At 32.7% G+C, this 14,822-nt stretch overlaps 2 protein-coding genes across 4 annotated transcripts; one reads left to right on the forward strand and one right to left on the reverse strand.

Annotated features, from left to right (window-relative positions):
- Positions 1-290: 290 nt before the first annotated feature.
- LOC146930043 (heterogeneous nuclear ribonucleoprotein Q-like) lies at positions 291-6,981 on the forward strand. 3 transcript variants are annotated; one of them, XM_085701699.1, is made up of 9 exons: positions 291-450; positions 594-1,571; positions 1,662-1,778; positions 1,961-2,101; positions 4,361-4,534; positions 5,227-5,434; positions 5,521-5,693; positions 6,314-6,399; positions 6,572-6,981. In XM_085701699.1, exons 2-9 carry the CDS (start codon positions 1,158-1,160, stop codon positions 6,762-6,764), a joined length of 1,506 nt encoding a protein of 501 aa, XP_085557825.1. In that variant the 5' UTR covers positions 291-450; positions 594-1,157; the 3' UTR covers positions 6,765-6,981. The 3 variants fall into 3 exon arrangements, with proteins under 3 accessions (XP_085557825.1, XP_085557826.1, XP_085557824.1); XM_085701700.1 differs by having other exon boundaries at positions 1,124-1,571; XM_085701698.1 differs by having other exon boundaries at positions 1,149-1,571.
- Positions 6,982-8,917: 1,936 nt separating this feature from the next.
- Positions 8,918-11,153, reverse strand: NF-YB11 (nuclear factor Y, subunit B11). The gene is made up of 3 exons (XM_085701701.1): positions 10,843-11,153; positions 10,156-10,274; positions 8,918-9,455 (listed from the first exon to the last, which is right to left on the reverse strand). The coding sequence occupies exons 1-3, from the start codon at positions 10,998-11,000 to the stop codon at positions 9,328-9,330; spliced, it is 405 nt and encodes a 134-aa protein (XP_085557827.1). The 5' UTR covers positions 11,001-11,153; the 3' UTR covers positions 8,918-9,327.
- Between the last annotated feature and the right edge of the window lie 3,669 nt (positions 11,154-14,822).

Genomic DNA, 14,822 nt, shown 5'->3' on the forward strand with positions numbered 1-14,822 from the left:
TTCTCTCACTTTTTCCTTTCTCTCTTGTGAGCCGTCACAGAAACTCTAGTTTCTTCTCCTTCATCCATCAAAGAGGGGTGATTTAGGGTCAATTTTTGACCAAAAAAAATATATCCAAATCTGTTATTTACAAAAACAGCCCTCATTTGTAAAAAAAAAAAAAAAAAAAACAGCCCTCATTAACGTCTTTCAATTTCATGGAAAACAAAGACAGGGGTCGTCTCATATCGTAATTTCATCGTGTACCCCGAAAACTCCAATTTACAGCTGCATCCAAAATTTCCTTTTGCAAGAATCAGCGATACACAAATTTAGGGTTCATAAGATTCAATTTGCTTCTTTTTATCCAAATCCAATTACCAAATCAAATTTAAGGTTCCCATTGATTTCGTTATTCTGCTTCATTTTCGCTCAATTTTGCATTCCGTAGCTTCAATCCTTCATCCAAAGGTACTCTTTCTCTCTCTAATTATGCATAATTGAATGAATTTAGCTCTTAATTTGATGTAATTGCATGAAAAAACTATGTTAGTAGATAGTAGAAGTGTATAATGAACACTATCTCAATGCATATTTGTAAATTTATGTGGCAGGAAAGGGTGCAAAGATTGGTACTTTTTCTGAATGAGATTTCCCACGATCCCTTTTCTTCTTCATTCCTTTAATACCTAATTCTTAGCTTAAACTTGTATTGTAACTTTGTTTGTTCACCTTTTGCATTTCAATGAAGAAAAAAAAAATTCATTTTTGCATTTCATGCTTCTGCAATTCTACAATTTCTACAATTTCATTGCCACCCATTTGACTTTATGTTATGTATAAGAGCTTGTGCTCACTAAAATGCCTCTTGAATACTTGAAATCTCACTTTGACCATCTTCATTGTTTCGTTTCGTATCGTTTTGCTTGTTTTTTTGTTGGACTTGTGCCTTTCAATGCTGCTAGTTTTGTTATCATTTGACCCTTTAGTATCGTAATGCGGCAACTCATCTCGTTGCATAGTTCCATTGAGATTCAATCGATGCAACGACACCATTTTTGGCCGCCGTTCTTTTTGTTTCGTCCTTTCGATATGTGTAAACTTCACCCCAAGATTTTTTCTGGCCTCTGTGCCTTCTTCACAGTTGCCTCACAAGTTTGTTTAATTAGTTTCTTAAGATGCCAAGGGGAAAGGCAAAGTCTGAGACTGAGCCTGAAAAGCCAGTTGAATCTGATGAGAAGGTTGACCTTGAAGAGGAAAATGATCCTGAGGAAGAAATGGAAGAAGAGGTTGAGTATGAAGAAGTAGAAGAAGAGGAGGAAGTGGAAGAAATAGAAGAGGAGGTGGAAGAAGAAGAGGAGGAGGACCCAGACGAGGAAGAGGAAGAAGAAGAGGAGGAGGAGGAAGAAGAGGTCGAAGAAGTGGAAGAAGATGATGCCATGCAAAACCTTGATGATGATGAGAAGAAAAAGCATGCTGAACTTCTTTCTCTTCCTCCTCACAAGTCTGAAGTCTATGTTGGTGGCATTCCTCTTGATGCCAAAAGTGATGATTTGAAAGAATTTTGTGAGCGAATTGGGGAAGTTGTACAGGTATGTATGTGCCATTGTTTTTGTTCTGTGTATACTTATATACAATATACAATGTCATTCATTGACTTGAAAATTGATTGATGAGAACAGGTTCGAATAATGAAAGGAAAAGATGCTTCTGAGAATAAGGGCTTTGCTTTTGTTACTTATAGAAATGTAGAACTGGCTTCTAAAGCCATTGAGGAGCTGAATAATACCGAGTTTAAGGTAATATGATATCTTCATTAGCTGGTACCACAGATCCTTCTCCTTTAAAGTTGTTAGCTACTTAGCTTATGTGAAACTCTAATATTACAGAAATTTTATATTTGTAATGCAAACAGTTATTTTTAATACAATTTAGTATGATGTGTTCAATGCCTGACTGTGTCAATGATCAATTGTCTCAGGGTAGGAAAATAAAATGTTCTACATCTCAAGCAAAGAATCGTCTTTTTATTGGTAATATTCCTAGAAGCTGGGGCGAAAAAGACCTGAAGAAGGTTGTGACTGACATTGGACCTGGAGTTACTGCTGTTGAACTAGTCAAGGTGTGCATTAACTTTTCGTGCATTCCTTTTCCATTTTTAATTGAAAGTTTTTAGGGATTATTTGTTATGGGGAAATTTTAACCTATACCCCTACATATTTACCTTCACCCTTACAATTTGGGGAAATTTTAACAAATAATCTCATGATTACTCATAATTACTTCCGAATAATGAATAATTGGAACTTACAAATTACAAAAAGTTCCAATTTTTACCCTTTTATCATTTAATTTTTTAAACCTTAATTTTCACCCTCACTTTCATCTTTTGTGAGTTCAGACTTCAGAGTTCACCCCTGCATCACTTTTTTTTTCTTTTCGGAATACTCCAAAAAACAGTTCCTTTTCGCATTATTTTTAACAAAACTCATGTTTATTTCTCCCTAGAATAAAACTGGAAAACTCTTGATATTGTTTTCGGTGTGTGAACATCTACGTACGAAAAGCTCAAATAGCACATTTCTAGAATTGCAACATATTCCAGTAACAGATTGAGATGCTAACATAAAAAGTTATAAAACGTATGGCGAGTTTAAATGGCAATTAGATGAGATGAGAGTCTGATTAAAAAGTAATTGGTCGCATCAGGGCCGTTCCTAGAGTTTTATAGGCCTTAGGCATAATATGAAAAAGGGCCCCTTACATAATACATCATAATTTTTTTTAACTCATTGTTCTGATTTTATCAGGTCTTCTTTTTGTTTTTTCCCCGCTTTTTACTACCAAAAAAGAACAAAAAAACAAAAAAAAATGAGTGGGCCACATGATCCTAAATTCGTCTCACATGATTTAACACAATGATATGATTTAATTTTTTGGGACTTTGAAAGACAACATTAAGATTAATTTCTCTAGTAGGCTTATTTTCAACTAAAATATAATTTGCTTTGTTATAAAATTCCCAATTTCTTGGATAATAAATATGATAAATATATTTAATATTAGTGAGGCACATTATTAGAAATAAAGGGCCCAAAAAAATATCACAAATTTATTCGATAATAATTTTTTTGGCACATTATTAATAAAAACTAAAATTTTTATAGGGAGGGTGTATATAGAAATCTTTGTATATAAAGGGGTATATATAGAAAATTGAGACAAAAGGGCCATAAATATTATCAGGCTTCAGTACAGCTTTTCAATATGTTTGGGCCTTTCAGTAATCTTTGCTATACACAACCCCCAAAAACCAATTATTTCTATATACACCCCCTTTTGTAAAAAAAAATTAGGGCCCCCTACCGGCAAGGGCCCTAGGCCGTCGCACCCCCGGCTTATGCCTAGGGCCGGCCCTGGGTCGCATCATGGAGGACAGATGCCAAAATAAAAAACAAATTATAGTTTTTTTAAGCAACAGATCGAAATTAAATATTATAATTTTTTCGATGAACAACAAATTGAAACCGGAAAATCGAGTCAGAGATTTCTATGTATCAGATCGAAATAGAGATCTCTGAACCCACCAATCTGAAATTTCTAAGCAACAGATCGAATCTGAAAAGCTCAGCATGAGTTTTCGAACAAACATAATTAACACGAAAGAAGGATATGAATTTTCCGAACGAAAAGGTGAATCGGAAACCATGCTTGAGAGTTTCCGAACACAACTTAACCGGTAACGATTGTTTGCATTTTCCAGCAACAAAAGACACACCGGAAAACTCAACGGTTGAGTGCAAAACGGGAAAGCTTGTTTCAAGCTTTAAAAGAAAAAAATGATTAATCTGCTTGCTGTTATGTTTATATAGGAGGGTATAATAGGAAGTTTGTGTAAAATGTAGGGGTGGAAGTATAAATGTATGGGTACATGGTAAAATTTCATGGTCATGCCTGAATCATCGTTAAAAAATCGCTTGGAACTATCATTATGGAATTGCATTGGCATCATGCACACCTCCAAGTACTCAATGTCAGGATCTGGAGTTTCTGATAGGATAGAGAGAGTAAGAGAATATATTCTCTAAATAAATCTTAGTAAAGATATTATTTGATAATATCTCCTTGGTAGTATTCTATATAAGTAAGTGCGTAGAGGGAGTTCTAGGTAAGCAATTAGATTATTTGTAGTAGCCTTTTAGGGCCGGCAGCAAGAGACTTTGCTGAGGAGCTTTGCTCTGGAACTTTAACTCTTTTCTTTATTCCATCTACTTAATATTATTCACAATTATTCTCTAGTTTCTATTGATTTCTTCTGTGTTATTGGCTCTGCTCTATCACTTTCTGATTTAACTCTACTTTTTTCTATTCCCTGACTCAGGATATGAAGAACATTAGCAATAACCGTGGCTTTGCTTTTATCGACTATCATAATAATCAGTGTGCTGAATATTCAAGGCAAAAGATGATGAGCCCGTCATTTAAGCTTGGTGACAATTCACCAACAGTGAGCTGGGCTGACCCTAAAAATTCTGATTCCTCTGCTTCATCCCAGGTTTCAATTCACATGTGTTCCTTATTTTAAGCTCTGTTGATAGTATTGATATTTATGGTTAATGGTTAGTACAATAATAATTTGGGTCTTGCTAACAAGTGCCCTAAGGGCATTGTTTAAGGAATCCACAAAAAGAAATTATGTCTTGAAAATACAAGTCAAACACTTGTTAAAGTCATAACCGTACAATTTCCAATGCAAAAGTTGCTTCTTTTTGATGCTTAAACAATGCCCTTAGGGCACTTGTTAGCATTTTCCTAATAATTTTTATAAAATAAGACATCTGCAACTATGATGGAGGTATGAAATCATCCTTTAATGTACATCAATGTCAAGATCTGTAACTTGCAAAATGCAAGGTGCTGCTTTCTAGGTTTCAAGTTATTAAAGCATTATTTATAACAATAGTCCTGAAAAATTGGAAAGGCTTGGGTTGTCAGATAGGCTGTGTGTGTACGATAGAGAAATTTGTGCCCCGGAAGAAATTGTGTTTTGCTTAGACAAAAGCCATCTTAAGTATCAAGGATTAAATAGAGAATAGAACTAATTGACAGCTATGAACTAGATTACTATGGAATCTAGATACTAGATTGCTGTTGCTGGCTTTTGAATTAGTATTCTAACCGTTTCTATCCTAGATGCATTGCTTTGTACGCATTGAAGATATTGAATTCTTAAACATGCATGAACAGGTGAAGGCAGTATATGTGAAAAACCTTCCCAAGAATGTGACTCAAGAGCAGTTGAAGAAGCTTTTTGAACACCATGGGAAGATCACAAAGGTGGTTCTACCGCCACCAAAGTCTGGTCAGGAAAAGAACAGAATCGGCTTCGTACATTTTGCAGAGAGATCAAATGCTATGAAAGCACTAAAAAACACCGAAAGATATGAATTAGATGGTAACATTTGAATTTTTTATGTATTCACATTTTCAAAAGTTATGTAACTGTTGCAAAAATTGATTAGGTTTGTTATAAGTTTTCAGGTCAAAATTTAGAGTGTTCTTTAGCAAAGCCACAGGCTGATCAGAAGGCCGTAGTATCAAATACACAGACGCAAGGATTGCTTCCAAGTTATCCGCCACCTGTTGGTTATGGTTTGGTTGGGAATCCATATGGTGCACTTGGTGCAGGATATGGTGCTCCTGGTCTTGCTCAGGTGATCTTTGCTTTTCTGTTTTGATTAGAATCATTAGATATTTTTTAATTGTTGAGATACAAAGCTACTCTTACGCTGTTTTCATTGTGTTACTGTTGGCATAACATTACCATTCTAGCAAATAGTGACATTATAGCCTTATTGCATGCATACCTCTTTTACATATTTGACACTCCCGCCGGTCCTTTTTGTAAGAGAAATATGACAAAATCAGACAGACCACAGAAATTCCTTTAAACTAGTTGATGAATAATGCTAGTTTATTTTCCAAAAATACCCTTGTCATTTATTAATGTCTCCACTTGCATGGGGAAAATGAGAATTTTGTGCAAATTGAACTTACAAGTAAAATAGAGGTATTGAAGGAAACTTAAAATATTACTTTGTTTATTATATGAAGAACCAAAAATACTCAATGTCTCTTATAAACAAGATCAGAGGGAGTACATTTAAATATTTCAAATTTCATTAGTAGTCATGTACATCAGACTTGTCAGTATCATGCTCCCGAGTATTTTTACATAGAAGTTGATCGATGTAATAAATGCCATTGATTTATCCCCACGTTCAAAAAATATTAATCTGAGATTCTGATGACTGGAGTTGTATCTTTTACTCAGCCTTTGATGTATGGACCGGGTCAAACTCCTGGTGGAATGGCCATGATGCCGATGCTTCTGGCTGATGGACGCATCGGATATGTCTTGTAAGTAGAACTGTGAATCGTTACTCTATATTTATGAACTTATATTGCATGTCATTTCATGACATGTAGCATATTGACAGATATTTTGTTGAAATGATGCTTTGTAAGAAAAAGAACAGATCTCTACCTAGTTGCTTGAATCCAGAGCCTGAGAATATGTTTTCTTTTGCAGGCAACAACCAGGATTGCAGCCACACGCCCCACACACCCCACACACCCCGCACACCCCACATTCACATCAAAGAGGTGGCAGGAGTGGCGGCGGTGGTGGTGGGAGTGGTAGTGGCAACAGGAGTACAGGCAGTTCAAGTAAAGGAAGGCACAACAATGATAGTGGCCAAGGGCGCAGATACCGCCCATATTAGATGATATTTAATGTATTGGGAAATATCAATTTTATTAATGCCTTTGCGAGCTAGATTATTTTATCGAAATGTAATACTCTATTGTTTTTCATTAAATATTTATTGATCCATAGTTTCAGTCTTGCTTACATTCATGATTTGGGGGTGTTTTAATGTATGACTTATCCCAGTCGCAGAATTGCATATAATTGAGACATTTTTGTATCTGTTTATGAAACCTCAAGTAGTTCGTACCTATACCTTTAAGATTTTTGGGTCTATCGTGCCTACTCGCTGCCATAGAAAAATGAGTTGTGTACATTCACTGAATTTATTGGGGTAATTTTTCATATTATTGGTCCAAGAGCTACTGGAGATTAATCTTGTGTGCAACCCTGCATGACTAGAAAAAATAAACATATCGGCATTTTGAGAATATAGTAGTTGACTGACTCTAGAGTTGAAATCAACAATAGAAAAATTCTTTGATGCCTAGTGTATCTGAATTTAGATTAGATATTAAACCGACTTTAGGCTTGCCAAATCCTAAGTTAAGCATGGTTACTTAATTTTAAATCCTTAAGAGTTTAGATGGATTCAAGCAACTATTATTGTTAAGAGCATTCTCTTCTAGGATGTTTGGATTGGTCGTGTAGGCTGGAATAGAGTAGAATAATATCATTTTTTTTAGAGTTCAACCAACTTGTTTCATTCTACTCCAAACAGCACAAGTTTTAATCCCTAACAAAAAAAAAAAAGGACTTGGTAATAATTAAAAAAGGACGTTATTCCTTCTATCAACAAGCTTTCAACAATTATTATTATTTTTTTTTTTTTTGCATTTTTGAATCGTGATAATCCTGATATGGCATTACACATATCATTACCTTGACCACATGTTTCAATCAAGAACGTGATGGATAAATTGTTTCCTATAACAAATATATATGGACAATTTAGTTTCTGCAAAATATTTTGATTCCGAATACAACTTCCATTTTGTTCCTTCCCGTCCCTTCTCGTCCGTTAAAAAAATCAAATTTACATGGTACGTTCGTACATGATGGATAATACTCAATCACAATTTTCTATCATATTTGAAATATGATGTGAGCTTTTAAGATTGAATATTGTTGTCATCAATTGTAAGTGTGTGATAAAATCATATAAATGTCGTAAAGCCACAATAATTCCAATAAACCCTTTTTTAATTTGTGCTCGTCATTTCAAGTGATTTTTCGTATTGATTGATGTTCTTAACAGTGATGTTCATTCAAATTCGTCTATTTTTTTTACTAAAAGTGGGCTGCGAGGGACCAAACTGAGTTTTTATAATTGTCACAAACCGATATTGTTCTCGTAATATAGAGACTAAATATGGATGCTTATTGGTGCAGAAGAACATTGCCTTATAGTAACTTCTTCATGTAGGAGGATGAAATTATAGAATCATAAGCTCCAAGAGCTGATTTTGCAGAATTCTCTAGCTAGTCGGTTGGAGAGAGATATGAAAGTGAAGATTGAGATAAAGAGGGAAATTATGAAAATTCAAATGTCGAGATGTGGAAGTTAAAATTGATAAACTCAAGATGTATTTGGTTATTTTGAAAACGAAGTTGAATGAAATGTAAGTAAAGATGAAATTAAGAAATCAGAACCATTATGTATAAATTGTTTGTATTGTGATAAATGATACACAACGGTACCAAAACAAATTCATAATCAAACAAGAGTAGCATACAGACACAGTGACAGCAAAATATGTCCATTGCATTATGTTTTTAAAAGGATTGATGTTCATAAAAGTGTCGATCACTGCAAATTTGTTGTTGAACATGGATCTGCGGGAGCCAAAAAAGTCCTTTTACTTTGCCTTAATGCCATGCTGTCTCATACTAAACGACGTCAATGTCAAGTCATCACGTCCTTAAACTTGCATGTAAGTCCTTGATAGAAGACTAATGTGTCCTGACTCCTGATTTATTTGTGACTTAAAATTTAGTTTTTTTTCCTTCTCAAAAACTAATATAGATTTCATTGTTTTTTAGAGGTATGAAAATGAGACTTCGCTCTTAATGGGAAAAAGAAAAACTAACATTTTTTGAATGAGAACTGATTTTATTATCAATTTTTCTGAAAAGTTCCTCATCCAAACATAATATACATAGACTACATGATAAAGGAACTTATTACATATAACAAAATATCATAACATCATTTGACTGCAGGGAATTGGACTATCAATGAACTAATCTTAACCACATTTACTACATAAACTCAAGTAGTTCAAATTTGTTGCAGCATTGAGGCATGCAATCCAGACATTCATAACCGAATTCACAAAGAACTGCTCATGTTCAACCCTTCATATTCTTTCCTAAAAGCTTCCTTCCATCAGGGTTAGTGGAGGCTAGCGTTTTACATACAATACTTGGCTGAAAGCTATATTTGTGACATCAATACATAGTTAACTAGTACGAAGGCATCCAAGTGACAAGGAATCATGTATAACATCCAAATAACCTAAAGTTTTATGTCTTGGCTCAGTTGTGACTCATGATTAATGCAATTGCCCTCACCCATTTCATTGGTCATCATCACCACCATCGCCTTTGTCAGACGGCTCGCCTTCCGCCTTTCTTTTCTTTCCCTTCTCATCTCCCTTTCCTTTTGGCACTGCCGCTTTCTTCCCAGCATTCTTCTTCCTAAACTCTGATAGGTCAAAAAAAAAAAGTGTTAAGGTCGGCCAAGTTAGGGCAGATATTGGTCAAATCCAAACAACTACACATATCTCTTTTCTTAATCTGAATGAAATCATAAAATGAATAAAAATTTCAAAGAAATTATTACAAAGTAGTTTCATGTGTAATTCAAAAAACATACTCCCACAAATAGTTTCATTCCTCTTTGTAGCACCAACCAAATATTACTCACTAGCTGACCAGTGACCACACTTGTTTATGTAGCATAACAGTGAACTGTGAACACCAAGCAAGATCATATCTTCCATCATGCTTAAAGTTGGTTCACAATGTACACAACAGAGCATAGAATAACTCACTTTTAGGCTTTTAACTATGGAAGACATTTTAGAGTCATAGTTCATGGACATTTCTCTTCCTCCTAATTTTCACCAAGAATGATAACCAACCCTTTTTAACTAAATGGGGATTACTCCTAATTATAAATTTTACAATTTTGTAAACCATTTTTTGAACTTCTATCCAATGAAAAGAAGAAAACCATAACAGATATATAAATGACAACATTTGCCGTGATGCTAAGTCTTAAAACACCAAAGCTTCACTTCACTCTCCAGCTAACAAAATTAAACTAACAAAAGGTAAAAATAAATCACAGCTAGTCTGAAAAAAAACTCAGTAAAGTCATATCAAAGGTAAGGGAAAGTGACCTTCAAGAGAATCTTTTAGAGGCCCAACAAACTCAGTAAACTCTGTTTCTTCAAGAGCTTTGAACACATCTTCAGCATTGATAATCTGCCTCTTTGACTCCCTACATATATCATTAGCCCTGCAAATACAAACAACACCAATCACTCTTCAGCTTCTTCTACCTCAAAAAAGTTCCCATTTTTATAATCACCCACAAATCAATAGTCAAAACCCATTGCAAAATTCCCCAATTTCCTCCAAAATATAAACCCTAATTTTTATCTCCTTTCTTACAAACAAAGTTCCCATTTTTAAAATCACCCAAGAATCAATAGCTAAAAAAACCCAAAACAAAATTTCACCAATTGCCACAAAAATATAAACCCTACTTTTTATCTCCTTTCTCACAAAGTACCCATTTTTAAAATCACCCATGAATCAATCCTAATAACCATTGCAAAATACTCCCAATTTTCTCCAAAATACAAACCCCAATTTTCCTCCTTCCTTACGACCAAATTTTCAATTTTTAGAATCACCCATGAATCAATCACCAAAACCCATTAAAAAATTTCCTCAATTACCTCCAAAATCTAAACCCTACTTAAAGAAAAAGGGGATTTCAGACATCAAATTTATCAAATTAGGGTTTTTTTATATTTATTTATGCGCAAATTAGGGTTTAGAGAGAAGGTAAAAGCACTTACGTAGCAGAAAGGTAGTGGATGAAGATTCTGGCACTTTCGGAGAATGCAAGAAGAGCGTCTTTGTGAACGGCAATGTCGCCGTCGTCGGAGCAAGTGGAAAGCTTCTCCTTCACCACACGGCGTACGATAGTTTTGGGAAGCTCCTCCGCCTCAGCCATTGTCGATTTTCTCTTCTTCGATTTCTAATCGGGATAAGAGGAAATTAGGGTTTGAATTGGGATTGGAATTAGGGTTTTATTTGTATTGTCGCTAATGGGTTTAGTTTCCCGCCATATCACCACTTAGCTTCTTGAAAATTTCCCACCTCTCTTGAAAAAAAAAATACAAAAAAGAATGTGAATAAACCTAGATAATCATGAAATTTGGTTACTCATCATCCAATTACATCAACTAATTATAGTCGTTTTATTCAAAAAAAAAAAAAATATTACATCAACTGCACAAAAGCGTTTAGATGAGATGACACGAGCTCTTTCAGCTTAACCAAATTGCGCAAGAGGAGATAACTATATTAGAGCTAAGTTTTCTCTTTTTATTCCACTAAACAAACAAAACCTTTTTATTTTTTAAATTCTCCTCATTTTTTTTCAAAAACAATTCTTTATTTTTTCACCAACTTTTACTCTATTTTATTTGACTCGTGTATGAAATATGAAAAATAGGAGATAGATATTTGTCAACAGTACAAAAAAAAAGTACGAGACAAAAACACATCTTAACTTTCTCTGCATAGAAATTGCTTCTTGAGCAGTCTTCAAAGCGTCCTTCTTAAACTCAACCTCTTTGGGATATTCATCGTCGTTAGGACCAACATCCGAAGAGTTTTTTTTGACACACATCTGAAGATCGTTGATCAATACATTCTCATCATTTGTATTTTCATCAAACATAAAGAGAACTTTTAAAGAGTGACTTGTTTTGCATAAAGTGACTGTATAACTCAGTATGTTCTATAGGAAAGTTAAGCCTTAAAAGAAATAGATAGATATCATACTTATGTCACAAGCTCGCATCTAATCCAACCAATTTTTCTACAAATTCACATATTCACTTAATAATTAAGGAGATACACAAATTCATAGAAAAGTCTCTCTAACATCTTTTTCAATCATCTTACATTACATAAGTCTATCTAAATCAACTTTTCAAATTACCAAAAGTCATGTCATTCAATCAACCTCTACACATGAAGGCTTTCAAACCCATATAAAAAATATCCAATATCTAAATGTCATTCATAAAACAAAGCTTTTGGTGATAAAATTTACATAGTAGTTTCAAGTAGTTGATCTCTAAGACGAGATCAATCACTAAGATCATCCCTCTTACATCCAATAAAAACAATCAATACACTATAACAAATATTGAGTTAAAATTAAACTTAAATTAAATAATACTGGCTTTAATAACCAATTAACTCCATAAATTCGAAAACTACAACGAAGAATTGACATTGAACATTAGAAAACTGGATAACCATCAGGAAAAATTATATTTTTTCCACCAAGAAATTGTTAAAACCTAAAAAAATAAATGAATGGAAAAACCAAATTGGGATTAGGAAATTGATAAAACCACAAGCACAAACACAATCAGCCAAAATCAGCAACGAATATTGAATAAAACCAGTTTGAATTGACATTGAACATTAAAAACATCCACATAGAACAAGACCAATTCAAATTAGGAAAATTGACAAGACCAATTTCAATGCAAATTTTTTATTAAAGTATCGACGACTGTATAATTTTAAAAAATTTCCATATCGATGCCATATTAATTGGATAAGCATCAATCTTGATACAAAAGTTTGAGTGCGTATTTCTGAGGCTTATTTGTTCCATCATAGAATTTATCATAAGATATAAGTGTTATGACACTAATTTAGATGTAATACAACACAAGTGCGTGAATTGATGCTAGGTAAAAGAAGACATTTGCTAGTATTAGGTGATGTACGTGAAAATTGTGTTGTTGAGTGGGTCCAAATTTGCTTTTGTTAGTTTCCATTCGGGACAAGGATGATGTAGAAATCACGAGAACATGCCATACTCAAGCAATAATAGAGAAAAAAGAAGATGAGTAATATTTTGAGAAAGTTACACAGTTTGTAAACACATTTTGATGTTATATCAGAATGTTCTAATATTTTTTTTAGAGATAGATAGCTATAGTCGAGTTATTTATTTGGTTTTTTTTTCTCTTTCTCTATTATGTATCCTATGAATTTGATGTTAGTTAGGATTCTAACCTAATCACATCTCTATAAATCATTGTAATTATTTCTACTTTCTTTCTCAATGAAAATTAAGTAATTTTCTTTTCTTCATTTCAAGTGTTCTTTATTGATATGCAATTTACTCATATTGAAGACTACAGTGTATAATAAAAAATATTTTAAATCACATCTGCAATAATAGTCTCATTGTGATATTTGATATGAAAAATAATAATGGTCTTTTCCTTTTATTCTTATTGCATGTTGAAATAAAGAAAGATTCTAAGATTGGCACATCTAGACAAGAAATTGTAATATCAATAATAATAATAATAATAATAATAATAATAATAATAATAATAATAATAATAATAATAATAATAATAATACAAGATCCTTCAAAAAAAACAAATGATCCAAACATTTTCGCTCATGCTGCCATTTTCTCAATCTAATGTTGGCTAATATTGTGTTTCCTTTTCATATTTTACTTTTTTGATAAGTGCTGGTTCTCCAAAATGAGAGGCAAGGTATCTATAAGTTCTTTTGAAGTTTTATTTTCATATTATTCATAATATTTTGCAGTTTTGATCATGCAAGATAGTGGAAACCAGTTTCTATTTGTGTAGTTTATCACAATCATGAACTGAATTTCCTTAGGCATGAAGTGGATATATAAACTAATAACTTTATCATACTAATTAAAACAAGACTATAATACATTATTTTGATTTTTTTTAGAGAAAATATAATATATTGTTGTTCATGACAAAGTGCAAGATTTGAATAATATATACAATCTCATATTGCTTAGCAATTAACCTTAAATTTTAAATTTTATTCACTCAGACATATCTTAAAAATTTTGATATGTTCCCTTTAGATAAATATATTTCAAAACTCCTTGAACTATTTTTAAATAAGTACTTAGAAACTAATTTATAACAACTTATAACTATTTAGTGAGAAAAATATTTAAATTCAGTATTAACAATAACAAAAATTTGTAACAATTTTTATCGTCTTATAATGATTTTTGTGATCAAGTCACATGAAATAAATTATATGATCACATAATTGTTAGAAAAATGAATATTTTATGAACTAAATTGTATTGAATTTGTATGATAACATGCAATTCATAAATATCGTATGACCACTAAAGTGAAACTATAGTATATGATCACTTTTTTTATTAGGTTAAAATAAAACTATTTTATGATGATACATATGCAATTGATTAATATGCAGCAATTGTATGAAGAGTATAATCATAAAAATTACATGAACTAGATGAATTAAATTAAATTTAAAAATAGACTTCTATTGTACTAATTATATGATTATTCTACTAATAACAAAATTATATAAAACATGTGGGACATGAAACCGATTTTAATCAAACAGAAGTTAATTGATATACAACGGTAGTCTAAAGAGGTTTGACAGACATCACTTAATCATGTCTTCCTACATGGATAATTTAGTAAATAGCATAACATAGTGGTTGATGACAAGATATTTGATGATATTTAAATTATGTTTTTTGAGTAGTTTTAGTAGAGTTTGAGATCATTTTAGAGATGTTTTATAGGATTTGCTTATGGTTTAAGAGACATTTTGTATCGTTTTTATTTGAGTTCATGTAATCCTCTTTATTCCCAAAATCGGCAATTCTATAGGTGTTTTAAGTCAAATCATATCAATCGGCAAACCAAAACATCACATGGAGTTATGGAGACAAGAGAATGACGATCAAAGA

This window comes from Medicago sativa, chromosome 4 (assembly GCF_051527215.1).
Source record: "Medicago sativa cultivar Bolivia chromosome 4, Bolivia_mono, whole genome shotgun sequence".
Classification (NCBI taxonomy): Eukaryota; Viridiplantae; Streptophyta; class Magnoliopsida; order Fabales; family Fabaceae; genus Medicago; species Medicago sativa.

What these genes read in the sequence shown, in the direction of transcription:
- LOC146930043 (XM_085701699.1), top strand. Translation starts at nt 1,158, where the DNA reads ATGCCAAGGGGAAAGGCAAAGTCTGAGACTGAGCCTGAAAAGCCAGTT. An exon ending in GTGCTCCTGGTCTTGCTCAG is followed by an intron (nt 5,694 to 6,313) that starts GTGATCTTTGCT and finishes TCTTTTACTCAG; the next exon opens with CCTTTGATGTATGGACCGGG. An exon ending in GGACGCATCGGATATGTCTT is followed by an intron (nt 6,400 to 6,571) that starts GTAAGTAGAACT and finishes TTTCTTTTGCAG; the next exon opens with GCAACAACCAGGATTGCAGC.
- NF-YB11 (XM_085701701.1), bottom strand. Translation starts at nt 11,000, where the DNA reads ATGGCTGAGGCGGAGGAGCTTCCCAAAACTATCGTACGCCGTGTGGTG. An exon ending in ATCCACTACCTTTCTGCTAC is followed by an intron (nt 10,275 to 10,842) that starts GTAAGTGCTTTT and finishes TTGTATTTGCAG; the next exon opens with GGCTAATGATATATGTAGGG. An exon ending in TCTAAAAGATTCTCTTGAAG is followed by an intron (nt 9,456 to 10,155) that starts GTCACTTTCCCT and finishes TTGACCTATCAG; the next exon opens with AGTTTAGGAAGAAGAATGCT.